At 37.4% G+C, this 17,761-nt stretch overlaps 1 protein-coding gene across 1 annotated transcript in view; it reads left to right on the top strand.

The window, feature by feature from the left end:
- LOC149787697 (elongator complex protein 4-like) overlaps positions 1-17,761 on the top strand; it is a 45,640-nt gene that overhangs the window by 20,592 nt on the left and 7,287 nt on the right. The window contains exons 6-9 of the mRNA XM_089973888.1: positions 6,011-6,126; positions 7,862-8,022; positions 12,249-12,357; positions 13,162-13,268. Coding sequence (XP_089830014.1) covers positions 6,011-6,126; positions 7,862-8,022; positions 12,249-12,357; positions 13,162-13,268 — 493 coding nt within the window. The remainder of the gene's footprint in view (positions 1-6,010; positions 6,127-7,861; positions 8,023-12,248; positions 12,358-13,161; positions 13,269-17,761) is intronic.

Below are 17,761 nucleotides of genomic sequence, written 5' to 3'. Positions count from 1 at the left end.
CATATGGTATGCCACAGAAGAACTGAAGGAGGGCACAGCAGGACTGAAGCCAAGTGAGAGATAGAAGATGGAGTTCAAGATGGAGTGTAAGGTGTGTCTCATAGAAGTTGTCAAAACCATCCTGGAGAAAAGTCCAGTCTCCTGTTTGACTGTGAGGAACTTGTCTTGCCTTTCTCCTGCATTGATGGCATCAGACAAGACAAAGCGCAGGGAAACGTTCCATAGACTTTTTTCATACCTGGTCAGCTGCCAAAGGCTAATAGAGGACTTTTGTGTGATACTGTCCTTCACCAGTTTCAAATGCTGCTGGACTGCATCCCATCAGAAAGGTTGTTGGCATTCTGTCCATTGGAGGACCTTGTGGATGAACTTTTCATGAGTTCAGTTGAAGGAAGTGATTATGCATCCGGTGACCTCAAGCCAGTTCTGCAGACCTTTATTGTGCTATCACATGGTCAGGCCACTGTAGAAAGAGATTTTAACATCAGCAAGGAGATAGAGGTAGAGAACATGAAGGGAAAAAAACCTGATCGCCCAGAGAATTATCTGTGACCACGTCATTAGAGTAGGAGGCCAGGCAAATGTACAAATTTCAAAGGAACTTCTGATGTCCTGTAAGTTGGTTAGGCAAAGATACATACAGAACCTTGAGGATAAGCATTTTGAAGGCCAAATCAGCTACACAGACAGCTAAAAGAAAACAGACCCTTGGAACTCTGGAGGAGTTGAAGAAAAAGAAGCAAAGGATTTAGGAAAGCATCTAGCATCTCGAGAAAACATCAGACAAATTATATGAAAAGGCTGAATCTACCAGAAAAATCTTCTTTGTTACACAAGCCAGTGCATTCAAGAATGAGAAACTGCACAAGAATGGAAACTGTCAAAAAGGAAATTGCTGACCATGTTAAAGAACTTAGTACTTAAAAAGTCAGTGGTTGTAGTGTGGTCATGTGTGCAAATTATATACCTGAGTGTAGAATTTAAAGAAAAGATTGTGACTATTCTATTTTGTCTACTTTTTATCCTTCCATTGTATTTTGTTCTTCATATGACGATTTGTGGCTGTCATACAAGCAGACTCTGATCTCCAGTAGTTGTAGTTATGTTGGAGTGAAGAATTTAAAGAACTGTTGAACCTATTGTACCTTATTTGCTATGTAGTCTATGAGTTTGTATTTCTTGTTATTCATATAAAGATATGAATTTGTTTGTTTTTCTTAGAAATAAAGTGGTGATATTCTCCTAAGATTTGTTTTTTTTAAATTCTCTATTATAAAGTCTCAAGGCTATTGCAGAAATATTAGGAAGCCTCTTGACAGGAAATTACAACATTCTCACTAATCCTTTAAATGGCCATTGATAAATATACCTAAAGTGCACTGGGCATCGGGGTCCTAAAACAAATTGGATAAGGTCCTTGAAAAAGTCTTTGAATTTTGTCATAACAAAGGTGTATGAACCTTGTTAAGCCAGCCAAGATGGCCATGTTCCTTCATGACCAGACTTGGCCATAAAACTATGACCACAATTGATCATACAGTATCAGCCACCAGAAAACAAAGTTGTCTAGTTCCATGACTCATATAGTCACTTCCTGCTTATGATGTCCAGCTTGGTGCCTCAATACCCAAGAACCCAGTTCATTAACCCAGTTATACAGCAGTATAAACTTATGGATCAGTCTAACCCACATAGTGCTGCTAGGTACTTCCTGTGGACAATGTCCAGTTTGTACAGGCACTCTCATGGATCAGTCTAAGCCATATATTACCTCTAGATGCCTACATCATACGATGTCCACGTTGGTGTCTCAGTTTCCAAGAGATGTCTCTTCACTGATCCTCATGTCTTAACCACCCAAAAGGGAGCCTCTACTTAGTGACACCATGGAGGTAACAGGATCTAACTCATGGTGTGCAGCAAGCTTAGTGAGTCACCATTCTTGACGCTCTTTTCCAACTACTGTGCAGGTAGCACAAGAGATATCAGCTTCACTACCATAATCCAAAAACAACAAAAAATGGCTCATTGCTATTAGATCTTACTATACAGTGTGAAACCTCTGCCTTACTGGCTTAGACTAAAGTAGTTTTTTGCCCACTTCCATAAGAGTTCTGTTCTCCTATTTTCTATATAACACCTGCCTGGTCTACAGTTCTAACATCAGGTGATCACTGACTTTAAAAAAATCTACTTTCAATTACTAACACAATTTCACAAAGTTACTGACATTTTGGGCTGCCTACATTATTAGTTACAAGTCCCAAGCGCCTAAAGATGCTTTTTCTCACAGATGCCTTCCCTCAAATTGTTGTTAGCAGTTTTACAAATCCTATACGCCAATTTTTTATTTGGATACCATATCATAATGTTATGACTATAGAATCAATGTTGCATCCATTATCTATGGTGTTCTTTCAGTAGGCAGAAAACAGCTTATCTTCTCCCACCCCACACGTCCTGTTTATAGAATGGCCCACATAGAGGACCAACATACTATGGTCATGGGCATAATAGCAACTATGAACTTAAATCTGGTGGAACAAGATGCAATACTCTCTATCTGCACCTTTCGTAAAGACCCTCATTGGCCAAGCTACACTCTCAACCTTAATGATCTAATCTCAGTTATGGTGAGGTTGACAAAATATAAAACAAGCTACCAAGGATACATTTTTTCCATCCCTCAGTCTCAGCTACAGTAGAGAGCTTTGCATGGCAATTAGCAGAAGGTTGCAGGGAAGTTTTTGACCACAGTCCACTGGGAAGCAGTCTTACTGAATTTACAACTGTTGAAAACCACAGTTCTCCCATACTAAAATTTAAAAAGAGGCAAAGGGAGGTTGATCATTTTTGACAGCATTTCACTCCACAAGACCTTCACTATCTCAAATGACATAACTTTTTTGCCCCTCTTATCAAAGATGGCTAGGTGGATGGCTTCAGTCTTTTGCTGCTGAATTGGGAAGATTTGCCATGGTGACGCATGGAGCCGACAAGAGATTACTGTGGGACTCTGTATTATGTTCAGTGCACTTCCTCCTTTGCCCAGTGTGCCTTCAGCTACAAATACAACACTCTGCCTTTTGTTGTCAACCTAAGCAGATTCAGTCACGTCTATAATGTTCTTGGGTTCATGATGGAATGCAAGAATCATTGTGCACTTGCAAGAGGCATGACTTCATGTCACATGGCCTCCAGTAGTCCAAGGCATGGCTTCATGTCACATGGCCTCTAGTAGTCTAGTGATTTGCCTACAAAACCAAAAGGCTACAAAACAGCAGGCTAGTTATGTCTTGGAGCATGGATGATATCACTTGCTACCCTCCTTAACATTCTGGAACGAGAATTGAATTAGTACATTGGTGGATTTCTTGCCTTTATGGAACAACCCGTTTGCAAGAGAATTCCTTCGCCTGCTGGATTTTGCTCATTCTGGCATTGGACATCTTAGTCCTAGGTTGCCTTCTTGGGTTCCATTTGCAATGATTTTGTGGTACAAATGGAGGCTGAACCTGTGAACTTTGGATCAACTTTCACAATTTGCACAAGATGAGTTAACAACTAGACGGTAAGGAAACCTCAAAAGACTCACATCGGGGATACCTCTGACAATCACAATCTATATGGATTTGTGAGGTATGGTGGGGTGGGGTAAAGTCTTGTATCCTTGTGGAGTGTGGCCCCCTCAGGATCATTATTATCAACTTTCTCGAGATGAAAACCATTCTGAAGGCTTTTCTTTGGTGGCTGGAGAAGCTACATGGGAATGGACTTCTCATTCTGTATGACAATTTCACTGTGGTGACTTACCTCAACTGTCAAGACAGATATCAAGTCCCCGACTTTTGTATTCTTGTTTGGGATTTTCTAAGGTGGTGTCTTCAGTGACTAATCCGTGCCCAAGTTCAACATATCTTTGGCTGACTAATGTATTTTCCCTCAAGAACCAACTTACACAAACAGAAGGTCTCTTCATCCCTAGGTCTTCACACAATTGGTGCCAGAGGGATTGACCTATGATGAATCTATTGATGACATGGTGGAATGCCAGAATTACAAAATTTGTCTCACCAGTCCTGGATCCAACGACCTGGATAATTGATGATCTTTCTATAGAATGGAAAGGCCAAAGGTATTTGCTTTTTCTTCAACACATCAGGTTCAAAAGTGATACAGAACCAAAAGAATCAGAGTTCCTCCTCATCCTGATTACTCCACTCAATGGGAAATCATGCATCAACTTCATCAAACTATGAACAGCATGCATTTCATCTCAAACCAGAGTTCCTGAACCTGCACATTGGGATTTTATTAAAATATTCATCAAGAGCAGTTCTCGCAACAAGTGGTTGAGAAATTTCTCATGTGAGATGGCCCATCCACCTTAAATGGATACGAAGGCAATGAAATATATTCTCTGTGTTGCACACAAGAATGCTTTATACCATTGCAGGTATCCATGCCTCAGTATCAGCCTTCAGTGGCTTTTGGACAAGAAGCAGTTAGTCCAAATCACAAATAAAAGCTACCAGTCCATGATCACTGTGTTATCATGTTGGAGAGGATATTGGATGAAACAAAGACCCATCCGATCTTCTGTCCATTGGGATTACACATATCCAATGATGTTGGATCTTTACCCAAATTAATTTTATCAAGAGTATTAACATGTCTGAACAAGACACCATCTGAATCACTTTCAAGAGCTTCATTGGTTCACCTCTCATATAACTTCTTACTCCTCACTTAAACTGATGAACAGCAGGCAGAATCGGTGAATACATGTTCTATTGATGGACATGTCTACATGCAGTTCCGACAACTGGGTCAGTATTACACATGATGGCCTTGGCTTTCATTGCCCAGAACAGGATGCTGGGGTAATCAGACTTTGGTCTGCTCTGGACATTTCATATCAAGGTCATCTACAGGACTGAGTGCAAACTCTGAAGCAGTACTTAGGGAAGACTGAGCCGTTGTATTGAGGGAGGTCATGCCTGTCTTGCCCTGAGAGGGAAAGGATGACACATCAACACACACTTTCATCCTGTATAAAGTGGGTTATTCATTCCACATATTGGAAATAACCCCACACCAATGAATTTGATTCATATCTTGGCTCACAGAGTTTCGACAGTCACCACAAAAATTGCATATGAGAATAACCATTATGTTACTGTTATTACACATGCCGTATGATGGAGATCTGAGTACACTTCTCTTGTTTTTATCTCAGAGATCATAAATCCTAAAAGGTTCAACTTGATCTATCGGAACCTATAGCTGTAGTGCAAAGATTACCTTCCTGGGTTGTTTAACAGTTTTATAAGGATGCAGCTTCTTGACTTCTGCTGGATTTACATGAAGGAAAATGTTTCCCTTTTAAATCTGCTCCCCAACATTTGGAGTCTAATTTCCACTTGGATTATCTCAAATCTGTATTGTATACTTTAGGGAACCAGAGATGGTCTGTCCGGGGTAAGGGGATGTATCTCCCTCCACTTTCTCTCCTAAGGTATTATGCTTAAGTGAGGAATTTGAAGAAGGAACCAATTTTTTTTAGCAAAACATGTTTCTTTAATAATACTTACCTGATCATAATAAATGTACACCCTCCCCGCAGTTACATCGATATAGAAAGCATGCCTTCCACTCCAGTAGTAACTGAAGCATTCATGAGATTCAGTGCCAATCCCAGTATCAAAGGGACATCATGATCTAATTGCCACCTTAATGGACATTTAACATTTAACTTTTTAACTACAAAGTTTTAGCTTAGGAGGGCCGGGTTCGCGAAGTAGTGATAGATCACCTAAGGTAGTATGATCGACTAAGTATATATGAAGAAACATATTTTACAGGGAAAAAGTTGCTTTTTCCAACCTTCATTGGTTTGCATGGCCTACTGTAATTTACATGTTTTCACTTGTATAAATGTGTTGTTCCTTTTGTGAATATGATTAGTTTTCCCCATTACTGTGATTTATTTCTAATCTTTGTTATGCAGTGAATGTCCTATGAACCCCTACTACCTCCAATTACTAAAGACAATTCAGGAGAAGATTGACAGCGATGGGTTTGGTACAGCTGACCAGCAGGAAAAGAGAAACATTCTTAGGATTGGTATGCTATCTGTCATTCAGATCAGTACATAAACCCAGGTGTAGATAAATTTCTGAATGCTGAGAAAACAATAATGGGGGGAAAAGTTTGCAAGGTATTTATATATTATTGAGCATAAAAAATCGAACATTACTTGGTATGTTTAACTTTACCTATTATTTTCACCCACTTGATGAAATTTATCTAATTTCAAGCAAATATCTTCTATTTTCATTTGAACTCTTGATCTCAGGGCTATATACTGGACCCGATAAGACCTTTGAAGCAGTACCTGAACGAATCTAGGTGGTGTATTGAATGAGATATTGTCTATCTACACCTTTGAAAATGTCAGTGTCTCAGCTGAGGATTTATCATCCTGAATATGATCTGCACTTCATACATGTGACTAACATATGATCTAATGAAATTATTTTGGCTTATAAAGCAGATGTTTGAGCATAGCAATCCAGCACAACTTTCTCTAGCATACCTCCAAGATCTTTTATCCCAAAGGCTCACTTTGACCTGTTGGGACTTGTAGCAGCAACACAATAGACTATCTTTAAGGTCATTTGGAAGCTTATCATTGGTGCAGATCTGTGAATCTAATGGATTTTACTTGGGGGGGGTCCAAAGCAGCTGCATACATGTATATGGATTTACTACTTAAGTGTATATATATCTCAGGATTTGAAACTGCCTTAGGTCCATACTGGAAAAGGGCCTTGTGTGGGGTAAGGAAATGTAACTCCATCCATTCTTATTCATTTTGATATTATCATTGGTAAAATTTGAAGCAAAAAACAATTTTGGAAATGAATTAAGTTTCTTCAGTAATATTTATCAAGCAATTAGCTGAAATATGGACATAATTCGGCATGATCATTGTCTTTGACTCACCTATGTGGGCTAGCTTATTATAGCTAAAATTTAAGTTTAGAAGGCTGGATTTGCAAGGTTGTACTCCAAAGGTGTTATGAGTTTGTTAGTATTATAGAAGAAACTTATTTTTCTCCAAAAATTAGTGGTTTTAACACTGGCAGATCTACACAAAGGAATTAATTTGGAAAGAATCATAATTCCATGTAATTATTAATTTGTTTGCAGCTGATGAGAAAGATCACATCATAATTGAAATATTTCATGTCAAAGTTTTTCAATACTTTTGATGCAGGAAAAACAATTTACTACATTATCTTTAAATTGAGGTTGTTACATTTTATTTAAATTAAAATTTTACTTCAGTATATAGCCATTGACATAATCAACAAAAATGTCAAATGTTAGAAAGTGTTCAATGGCAACCATGGAATCTGTATTGGATATAGTTCAAAAAGACTTTCAGCAGTTGCAGTTTAATGGATACTCAAAACCACCCCAATATTTACATGCATCTGATTCGAAAGTAATAAGGAAAGACTGTATTTTAAATTATATTTTATAGTAGAATGATTGTGGAGTTTTTGGTCCACTTGTATAGTTTATTGTTCATTATTTGTCGTAGATCCCTAAGCATTTCCTATCCAACATTCGGCCAGAACTGTTCTTTGTTAATTCTGCATTTGCTCATAGTACATTTTTTCAGGATCTGTCCTTAAATTCTGGAAAATTGTGAATTCTGAATGCATTGATATTCCATTATTAGATGAACACTACAAAAGCAGAGCTGTAGAACAGCATTCAGTTTTGCTAATAAATGGTAACTGATGAAAATATTCATAAGTGATGAAATGGTTGACATCTTTTTTTTCAGCTATTCATTCTCTGGGATCCCCAATATGGGGAGAGAATGGGGGACTGAATCAGAATGGCAACTATGACCATTCCCTCTCCAGGTTCCTGCTGGCTCTTCGGGTCCTGATGAGAAGTGCCTTTGCTGTTTGTGTAATTACCATGCCAACACATTTGTTCTGTGTCAGTAATTATCAAAACCTTTCACTTTGGTTCAGAAGTTGCCTCTATTAACTTATGACACTTTTTCTAGCAGCAATGGCAGGAACATCGAGAGTAAACATTTTGCGTTAGCTGTTGAAGACCATGTTGTAAATCATGGTACTGTTCATTGGTCAGCATTTTATATGCTTACAGTCTTTATCCTATGTTTTCAGACAGCAAAAGGTAATTATCTTTTTTGATGTCTCTAAATTTAGGGAAAGAGGAGATTTTTTTCAGCAAAATGTTTCAGAAACTTTGCGGGGGGGGGGCAGGGCTTCCTTTCACAATCAGAGTATCTTTTTATGCTGCTATCACAGCATATATTATGATGGTGTTGGCTACAGACCTCAAAATTAAACTCCAGATGCAAAATTCCATACTTTTCAGAATAGTTACCAACTGTTTATAGTTCTTTCAATGACAGTTGTAATCAAAATTGATCAGTGTATCAAACATAAATGCCATGTGGAATTTTAGTAATGTTTGGCTATGCAGGTTAACTATGAAAACATTACTTTTCTGTGAATTTAATATGTTTGTGTATCAATATGTGAACATCCTTGATTTACACATAATGCTCATGTTAAAAAAATAGAAGCAGCTATCATAAAATATTGGGATACTTCAGTTTTTGCCCACAGGAATAAATAATAGAATTATTCTGACCTCAACTTGTTTAATTTTTCTTGAAGGTATTGATACAGTTTTTGTATCCCATACTGATTTTAAAAATGAAAAGCCTTAATTATATTTTAAAAAATGCACAAAGCTTTGTCACTTTATAATTTTAACCTGATTATTGCCAGGGGGTCTAAATGGTCATGTTTTGCATTTCAAACCAGACATGAGATAGTTTCCAAATGCAGTGTCCATATTTGCATTGGCAAGTCAATTTCATCAGACAGCAGGAGTGATGTAGTTCATTGTATTTAATCAGCTCCAAATAATTCTGTTTCTGTAAGTTTGGAAGTTACATCATTTGAATCTATGTACTTAAGAGTCGAAACACTTGCCATTTTTATTTTGTTCAGTTTCTTTTAAAAATATTAAACTAGAAATTGCAAATATTGAATGCAGATGACACAGGTTGTTCCTTCTGTGTTGTGCAGTCCTTGGATCCTGACCCCTTTACTGAAATATACTTTTTGCAGTAAGTAAAAAAGTGCAGTGAGCTTATTCTTTACTCTGAAGACTCCTGCTTGTTTTAAACATGAGCAAGATGACCTTGTTAGAGACCCCCCGTGACAATCAAGTTAGTAATTATAAAATTATGTATGAAATGGCTAAGTTTAGTGCATTTTTTGTAACCTTCATGCTTTTTGTTTTTAAAACTGCAAGTAGGGTACAAACTGCCAGGGGCTTGTAAGCAAATACTATAGTCTATCTTTTATATCAGTGTGCCAAAGCTGAGGTTTTTGAATTAAATGTTATTTTCTTCTTTAAATAGAAACTCAAGAGCAAGTGCTAGTGTTTAAGATTTCTCTATAAGAATGGTTATTCAGCTTGGGAGGATATATAATATAGCAATAAATTATGGAATAATTTTTAAATCTGCTGTTTTGAATTGTTATTGTGTGTAATATTTGTCTGTGATGTATTTTGACAGCTATTTGCATTAAATTGTACTCCAATCAAATTCAGAATGACCCTGTTTTCTTTTACTGTGGACTTGAATGTTTCTGCAAATATTAGAATTAATTGGTGATGCTATGTTGTATTGAGTTGTAAGAGGAACCAATTGCAATAGTTCCACACCTTCATAGGATAGACTGGCTTTTAGAGAAGAGGATATTTGGACATTTGATAGGGTAGTAAACTCTGTGTGTGTGATATCGCTACAGTGTCTGCATTGTGGAAGTTTATTGTGATGTCTAGCACTGGGGCATCATGCTGCAGACATGTAGCATGATATCCCACCCAGTCACATTTTCCTAATACCAGGCTGATCAGTCCTAATGCTAACCTCTTCATGCTGAGTGCCTAGCGAGGCAACTGTTAGTACCATTTGTTTTAAGTCTTTGGTATGACTCGGCCATGGTTTGTACCTGTGACCTCCCGCATCTGATGCGGAACTTTTAACTTCTAGTTCACTTGAGCAGTCAGTAAACTATCGTCTTCCCTCTAGACTTACAGACTTGTTTACTAAGGCTTCTGATGACAGAAGGAGTCTTTACAGTTTGGAGAAGTTTTCTGGGTCATCATTTCATCCAGATTTTCTGTTACTCCTTGACTCTGATGGTCTGAGAAATTACACAAAAGTTTTCCAGGGAACAAGATATTGCCAGGCTGCAAAAGGGGTGGTCTGTACCCTCTTCTGTGATTTGATTGCTTGTTTAAACCTTCAGCTATCAGATCTATTCTTAGCTTAGCCTCTTCAGCTGCTGCCCCCCCCCCCCCCCGATTCTGGGGCATCACAAGTGGGGATATTAGCTGGGGCCTGGGCTTGCTTCCTGATTAAACTCTTAGAGCTTAAGGTCCCCTCTCTAGTGATATCACAATATCCTCAGATTCTTTTCAGAAGACCTGACCTGTCTCAGTCTTATCCTGCACCTTGAAACGTCAGATATCATCCCTTCTCAGGACTTCTTACATGTGGGTATGAATTTCTTGACCATCCTAGGGGTGGTTCATGTTGATCAAAACAGAATCAACCGACTCATGTCCCTCATAATGGTTCTCCTGGCCAAGACCTTATTGACTTGCTTCTATCTTTGTATCCTTTTATGTCTCTCTCCTGGGAACTCTGAATTCAGATGCAGACTTCCCCAGGCAGTCTATACTTACACACTCTCCAGTTCCTGCTGCTAGCAAACTGAAGACTGCCCAAGGACCCTTCGTCAGCTTGAATCCCACTGAGATCTGATTTCACTGCCACCTGTGATTTTAGATAAATTTGGACAAGTTTCTGACAGGAGTCCCAGTTCATATCCCTGAACCTCAATCCTTTCTGTACACATCCGATTCATGATGGGGTGCTCACCTGGAGCCAGAAGGCTTAGTTCTTCAAGGATTTTGTGATTGGCAGGAGTGTGTCAACCTGATAGGTATCATTATGTTCAGTAGCAGTGTGCATCAGGCATCAGTTTGATAGTGTGCATCAGGCATCAGGGGCCCCGAGTGGTCTAAAGCGCTCTTCGTTACGGATCACTGCCTTCTCACCTCTGTCTGTGGCAGTTCGAGTCTAGGATTCAGCCAATGTGGGTATGTGAGAAAGCTTGCCAGTAGCTTCTCATGGGTCGGTGGTTCTTTCCGGGGTTTTCCCGGTTCTTCCTCCACCATTAATACTGGCTGCCATGTACAGCCTATTGTGTGCTGAAAAATGGCGTTAAACCCCACAACAACAACAAGACAGCATCAGGCATCAGGTTGATACACATGCTTTTTTTGTGTGGAAGTCTGAAACCGCTTAAGGTGGGCAGCTTCACATGAGATCTCTGAGTCAATTATATTCCAGGCAAAAGGAATATTGTTTAGAAGTAGTGGTCAGAGTAGTCTCTTTCTACTTCTTAAGGATTCCTCAGAAATTTTGGTGGCAGCTATTTCCAGATTTATTGATCAATAGAGATTATTACTGTGAGGGACCATCCTTTCATGAGAATTTAAGTCCATGTAGTTAGAACTATTGCTACATCAAAATTGAATGGTATTCCATTGGTTGGCTATGACTAATGAGTCAGACTGGATCATGTTCTTTTCAAATTTGGCCTGCCAGTACTAATTGGAGTAGGGAAAAATGAGCTTGGACTATGGTCTAAGAAAAAGGAAATTAATGCAGTAGTAGCAGGCAATCATTATATAAATTAATATTAGTTTTTACACCATAAAACTGCATTTTAAAATGTATTTTAGATAAGCCTTCATTTAAAAAATGTGCAGAATAAAAATGCAGCCAGTACCTATTATTACCATTCACAAAACTACATATCCATTGTAATAATTTCACATCATTATTTATAATCTTAATCTGTGTCTGGGGTAAAAGCCCAGACAGAAGGAGATTAAAAATTTCATAACAATCCGAATGTCCAAACTCCTATGAACCAAACATACAGTATTGTAACATAGACCTGGAGCTGCTGCTTCTTCTTCTTCTTCATCATCTTCATCATCATCATCATCCCTATTATTATTATCATTATTATTAATGCTATTATTATTGTTATCATTATTATTGTTATATATTATTATTATTATTATTATTACAGGATGAGGGTTTTGTGGTTCGGGTGGAGAGATTGTGTGATACAGTTGTTCACCTTGAGAGTTTTGCTGGATCAGAAAAGGAGAAGAATCCATTATATAAGGAATACCATGGTATATATTTCTATCTCAAGTCTCAAACATAGGTTTCAAGTATTGTAGAATTACCAATGAGCAAATAGAAAGCCCCATCAGAACTTTTAAAAAAGTCCCATCATGTAGTGTGCCATTTTGTGATGAAGTTATATAGTTTTTTTTTTGAGAAATCTCTAAGTTCTACCTGTTTGATATGAGCTGTTTGTCAGTTTTGCTTAATCAAAATTTCAGTTGGATGCTGTCAATTTTCATTGCAGACTGTATGTATCATTATTTAATTTTTATGTGGAATGGCAAGTCTAACATGGGGACAGCATTTTGAGTGCACACCTCTATAGTTATCAAAATATAATACACACTTTTTAAATTGTTCTGAATTTACTATCGCTCACTTATAAGTCAGGTCTAACTGCAAACTACAAAGATCTGCCATCTCATTATGTGCTGGCAGATCAGAGTCTGTGTTTTTTGTTCTACTTAAGACTCCAATCAAACTGCATCGACCTAAATCTGCCATATCATTATGTGCTGACAGATCAGGGTCTGTGTTGTTTGTTCTACTTATGACTCCAATCAAACTGCATCAACCTAAATCTGCCAGCACATTATGCAACAGCAGATAAGGTTATGTCTTGATTGTTCTGCTTTTCAGTTCAGTCAGTCTGCACAGACTTGGATCTGCCTGTGCATTAAGCAGTGGCAGATCTGGGTCTGTACAGTTTGAAGTTACTTACAAGTAAGTACTTGTAATTATGGCATTCTCCATCCAATTTTCATGAACCCTTGTTACTTTTTTCTTCTTTTCTGTTTACATCATTTCAGGTTTGTTCAACATCCATCAGCTGCCCAGCCTGAACTCTCTGACTTGTCACATGCCAGACACACTAGATTTGGCCTTCAAACTCCGCAGAAAAAAATTTACCATAGAGGTAGGACAAAGGAGAGAGCTCATGATTCTGCCATTTTTCTAAGTTTGCATCAGAAAATGTTTTCAATGAAGCAAACTTGCTGTTTAAATGAGACATCAGTTAACTTAAAAAATTTACTGAAATATCATCAATAATGTTTTAGTTACATGAGCTCCAAGTTGGTCTAAGTTCCTTTAGCTTGTGGGACCAAGCCTTGAAGATTAAATAACTCTGTGTCATTTTTTCATGATGTATCAACTGAGAGCTCTTTTTACTGGTCAAAGCCAGTTAAGTATAGATATGCTCAGTAAGTCATTTGGCATGGTTCAATTTTCTACAGTTACATCAGACAACATCTGTTTATTCAAAGCTGGGTTCAGTTGGCATTTGAATTTTAGCGGACATTAGACAAACTTTTTAAAGTTACTCAGCTTATTTCTTTGATGCAGCCAGACATTCAGCGTCGGTGGACTATCTGTTTTATTAAACACATTAATATTATTAATCCTTGATCGTTTCTGTGTGGATTAAATCTAGACTATTCCTTAGAATTCGAGGGTTGTGTGTGTGTGCATCAAGTGTACGTACGCAGGTGGGGTGTGTGTGTGAAAAAGTATGTATGTGTACAGGGAGGGGTGAGGGGTCAAGCTTTGCCAGTTTTTGTGTACGTACTAATGGATGGCCCCTTACTGAATAAATGATGCAGATGTTCAAATATGGATAAAGGTAAGGAAAAACTGAGAAACTTTGAAACAGTTGTCATAATATTTTAAATTATCAGCATTGAAAGAAATTTCTGCAGAAAGTATTCCTGACCAGTGCTGCTCTTGCCTTTGGCTATTAGGCAAATGTCAGACACTTGAGTGATCTCATACCCACCTGAGCCTCTTGTTAAGTGATACAGTAATAATAATAGACTGATGCCCAAAAAATATATTTGCATTACATCATGAGATCAAATTTCATCATGCCGGAGAAATAGAAAACATAGAACTGTTCATTTGTCTATACTAAGAAGCATATTATGTTTGACAAGTACTTGTAGTAGACTTCCAGAGCATGGAATCATGGGTTTTCCCGTTTTTTTGCCCCATTTCTTGCAAATCTTGACTCTTGTACACCCCAAGGGTACACCTTTTCATCAGAGAAAAAATAAAACAATCAACCTATTTTTCTTTTGTGCTTATCTTTCCAAGTCATTGTTGGAACTAGCAATGGCCAATTTACCAAATATGGTAATACTTTTCCATTTTAAAACAAAATATTTGGCAATCAGTGCATTCAAGGTTTGTAGTAGTCAGATAAGTTGCAGTGGTAAGTCACTCATGGCAACTATGGCCACTAATGTAATGTATTTTTTAGGTTGAATTAATTATGAAGGGGACTAAATTTCTTGTGTGAAAAACTTTCAGAAATACACCTCTCTTTTGATAACTCATCCACAATGGGGTCCACAGACATAGACCACGCTATAAGCAAGGGTGTGAGTTATCAAGGAACCTCTAAACTATCCGCTAGACATCAAGAAAATCACAGGGGGGTTGGGAACTGGGCTGTTTAATAACTGAATCCTCATTTTACAATCACTTAGATAAGTTGATAATAATTGTTAATAATGCGCTTTTTCTAATGAAGTTGTTTGTGATTCTGTATAAATTACATTTATTTTCAAAATGTCCAACATGTGAAAGATTGTTAACATTGATCCAACTGGTTTCAACAATCATCACTTGAACACGAAAACATCTGTTTATTATGTCACTGCATTTTGTTTTATTGATTAGTCTGGTTCCTGGAGTGGTATTTAATAGTATAGTGCCAGGTAGGGAGTCATTGTAGGAGGGAACTAGACTAACCTTTGATACACCACTAAGCATTATTCCATTTTATTCAAAAACTAGCAGCATTTATTTCATGAGACAACTGTCTGCATCAAAACTTAATTTTTGTATTTTTCAATTAGTACAGTATTGATGCCATCATATCAGTGCAAGTAACAGTGAAACTTCTTATCATCCTTGAGGATATCTCTAAGTGCCAGTTCAGGAATTCTCTGAAACTCATTTGCCCACAATGGTCCATATCTGTGAAATCAAGCTCTTTATTTTATGAAGTATTCGTTTTGCTTTGATCACAGTTATAAATGAGTCATTATTTTAAATTAGTTTAATTATGTTACATATACAATAACATTTATAACAGTTTTTGATGGATCCATGAAGTGAGTTCACCCGACATGACTGGGACCACTAGATTTTTTTAAGTATGTAGGATTTACATGCCTGTAAAATTTTCTTTTATTCCACCTCCTTTATTTGATTCAAAAGACGTATTTAATGTGGTAATACAAGGGAAGCCAGCTTTTAAGTCTGTGCAACAATACAACAAATACTTCTGCAAGTCAGTTATTAAATCACAGTCGGCACTGAATTAGTTTTTCAGAGAAATGCTCGCAGACATAGCTGTTACGGTAGATCGACACATTTGAAGTGTAAATGCACATTGCATTTATGATGATTACACTTAAAAGAAACTAAAAGATAGAACTAACCACAAATTTCACTTAATTAAAATTATTTAATTGACATTTAAATATTAATGTACTGCCTACATTAGGCATAAGTGATATTTTCATTGATAGAAATTTCCTTGAATATCTTTAATTATGGTGTACTAAGAATGTCGTTTGGAAAGAAAATATAACAAATTATATGACTTCTTATTAAAAGTAGATAATTTTATAATGTTCATTAAAATTTTCCAGGTCCTGTCAACCGTTTTAGACCATAAAAGGAGAGATATATGTCAACGTTTCAATCGCCAATTTTGATCACGATTTTCTTTAAGTTAAACAAACAAGGATCAAGCTTTTGGTATTGTCTGGTAAAAAAAATGGGATTCACCACACCTGACCCCGTGTTATAAGCAGGTTCATGAGTTATCAGGACACGAATTATCAAGGGAGTGGTGTATACAGATAATGAATAAATGAATTATTAGTTTGAAAAGAAAATAATTCAGGCAGAAATGGGAATTATTTTAATAAACACTGGTGTGTAATGAGTAAAAACTTATATTAAATTAGAACAATATATGGAACTGAAATTCCAAAGTGCAGCTTGTTTCAGTTACTCAGATTTAAATACTTTTACAAATTTACTTGAGTATTTGATAAAGTAATGATTATGATAATGTAAATGTCCAAGGAAGATGACAATGTGTGCAGACAGCATAGTTATGGTGTCAGACCTGTTAAACCAGCTTCGCTAGCCAAAGTTCCATTCCAGTGTGATAACCCTATCTACACCTTGGCATATCAAGCAGATATTTCTGTGCTTAGGGTCTATGAATTTCATTGGATGTGTCGGCAAGCCACAATTTTTCATCAAAGTTAAGTTGTTTAAATTTGAACACTGTTCCTACATGATCAAGACAAGTGAAGCACACAACTTGAATGGACTGATAACACTGGACAACAAATTTTTACAAAAGTCATGTTACTGAAATAAAATTAGTCAATTCTTATCAATTTTTATGTGCTGAACACGAATATGACAGTCAAATTGCAAAATTGGCTCTAGTTTTTTTGTAATCTGCAAGAAATTAATGTTTACATAACGAAATGCATTCCAATAGTAAAAGGTCAACTGTAATAGCCTACCTATAAAAAATCAAGTCATTGACTACATCTTAGATTTCTTCGCCTGTCTCTTGTACAGCTCTTCGGGAGCATCTCTGAGGAGTGTCCAGCAGTAGTCAGCCAGCATTATAGTGGACCATTTTCCCTGGTATCTTTGTTCCATTGTTGCGATATCTTGATGAAAACGTTCGCCGTGTTCATCACTAACAATACCACAGTTGCTAGGAAAGAAATCCAAATGGGAATGAAGGAAGTGAATCTTTAGAGACATATTGCAGCCAAGTTTCTTATACTTCATCAACATGTCTTCTACTAGTTCCTTATAGTTTTCTGCCCTAACATTTCCGAGGAAGTTTGTAGAAACTAGGCGAAAAGCATTCCATGCTTGTTTCGCGTCACCTTCCAGCAAGTTGTTGAACCGGTCATCTTTGAAAAGCTCTCGAATCTGAGGACCCACAAAAACTCCCTCTTTAATCTTTGCTTCGCTGAGTCGAGGGAATTTTTCATGCAGGTATTGGAATGCTGGCAAAGTCCGGTCAATGGCTTTCACGAAGTTCTTCATCAAACCTAGTTTGATGTGAAGGGGTGGTAGCAAGATTTTCTGAGCCTCAACCAGAGCTGGGTGTTGGATATTCTTCTCTCCAATGGCTACATTCTGCCTGTGAGTCCATTCCTTCCTCATGTAGTGCATTTCCCTTGCTCGGCTATCCCACTCGCATAAGAAACACATGTATTTTGTATATCCTTGCTGCAGTCCCATTAAAAGGGCAACTACCTTCAAATCACCACAGAGGTGCCAGCTGTACTTGTTATACTCAATGGAATTCAGTAGCTGCCTTAAGTTATCGTATGTCTCTTTCATGTGGACAGCATA

This window comes from Sinohyriopsis cumingii, chromosome 11, assembly GCF_028554795.1.
Source record: "Sinohyriopsis cumingii isolate HCF-2022 chromosome 11, ASM2855479v2, whole genome shotgun sequence".
Classification (NCBI taxonomy): Eukaryota; Metazoa; Mollusca; class Bivalvia; order Unionida; family Unionidae; genus Sinohyriopsis; species Sinohyriopsis cumingii.
The sequence above is the reverse complement of the archived record's forward strand: the minus strand, read 5'-3'. Positions and strand labels throughout refer to the sequence as shown.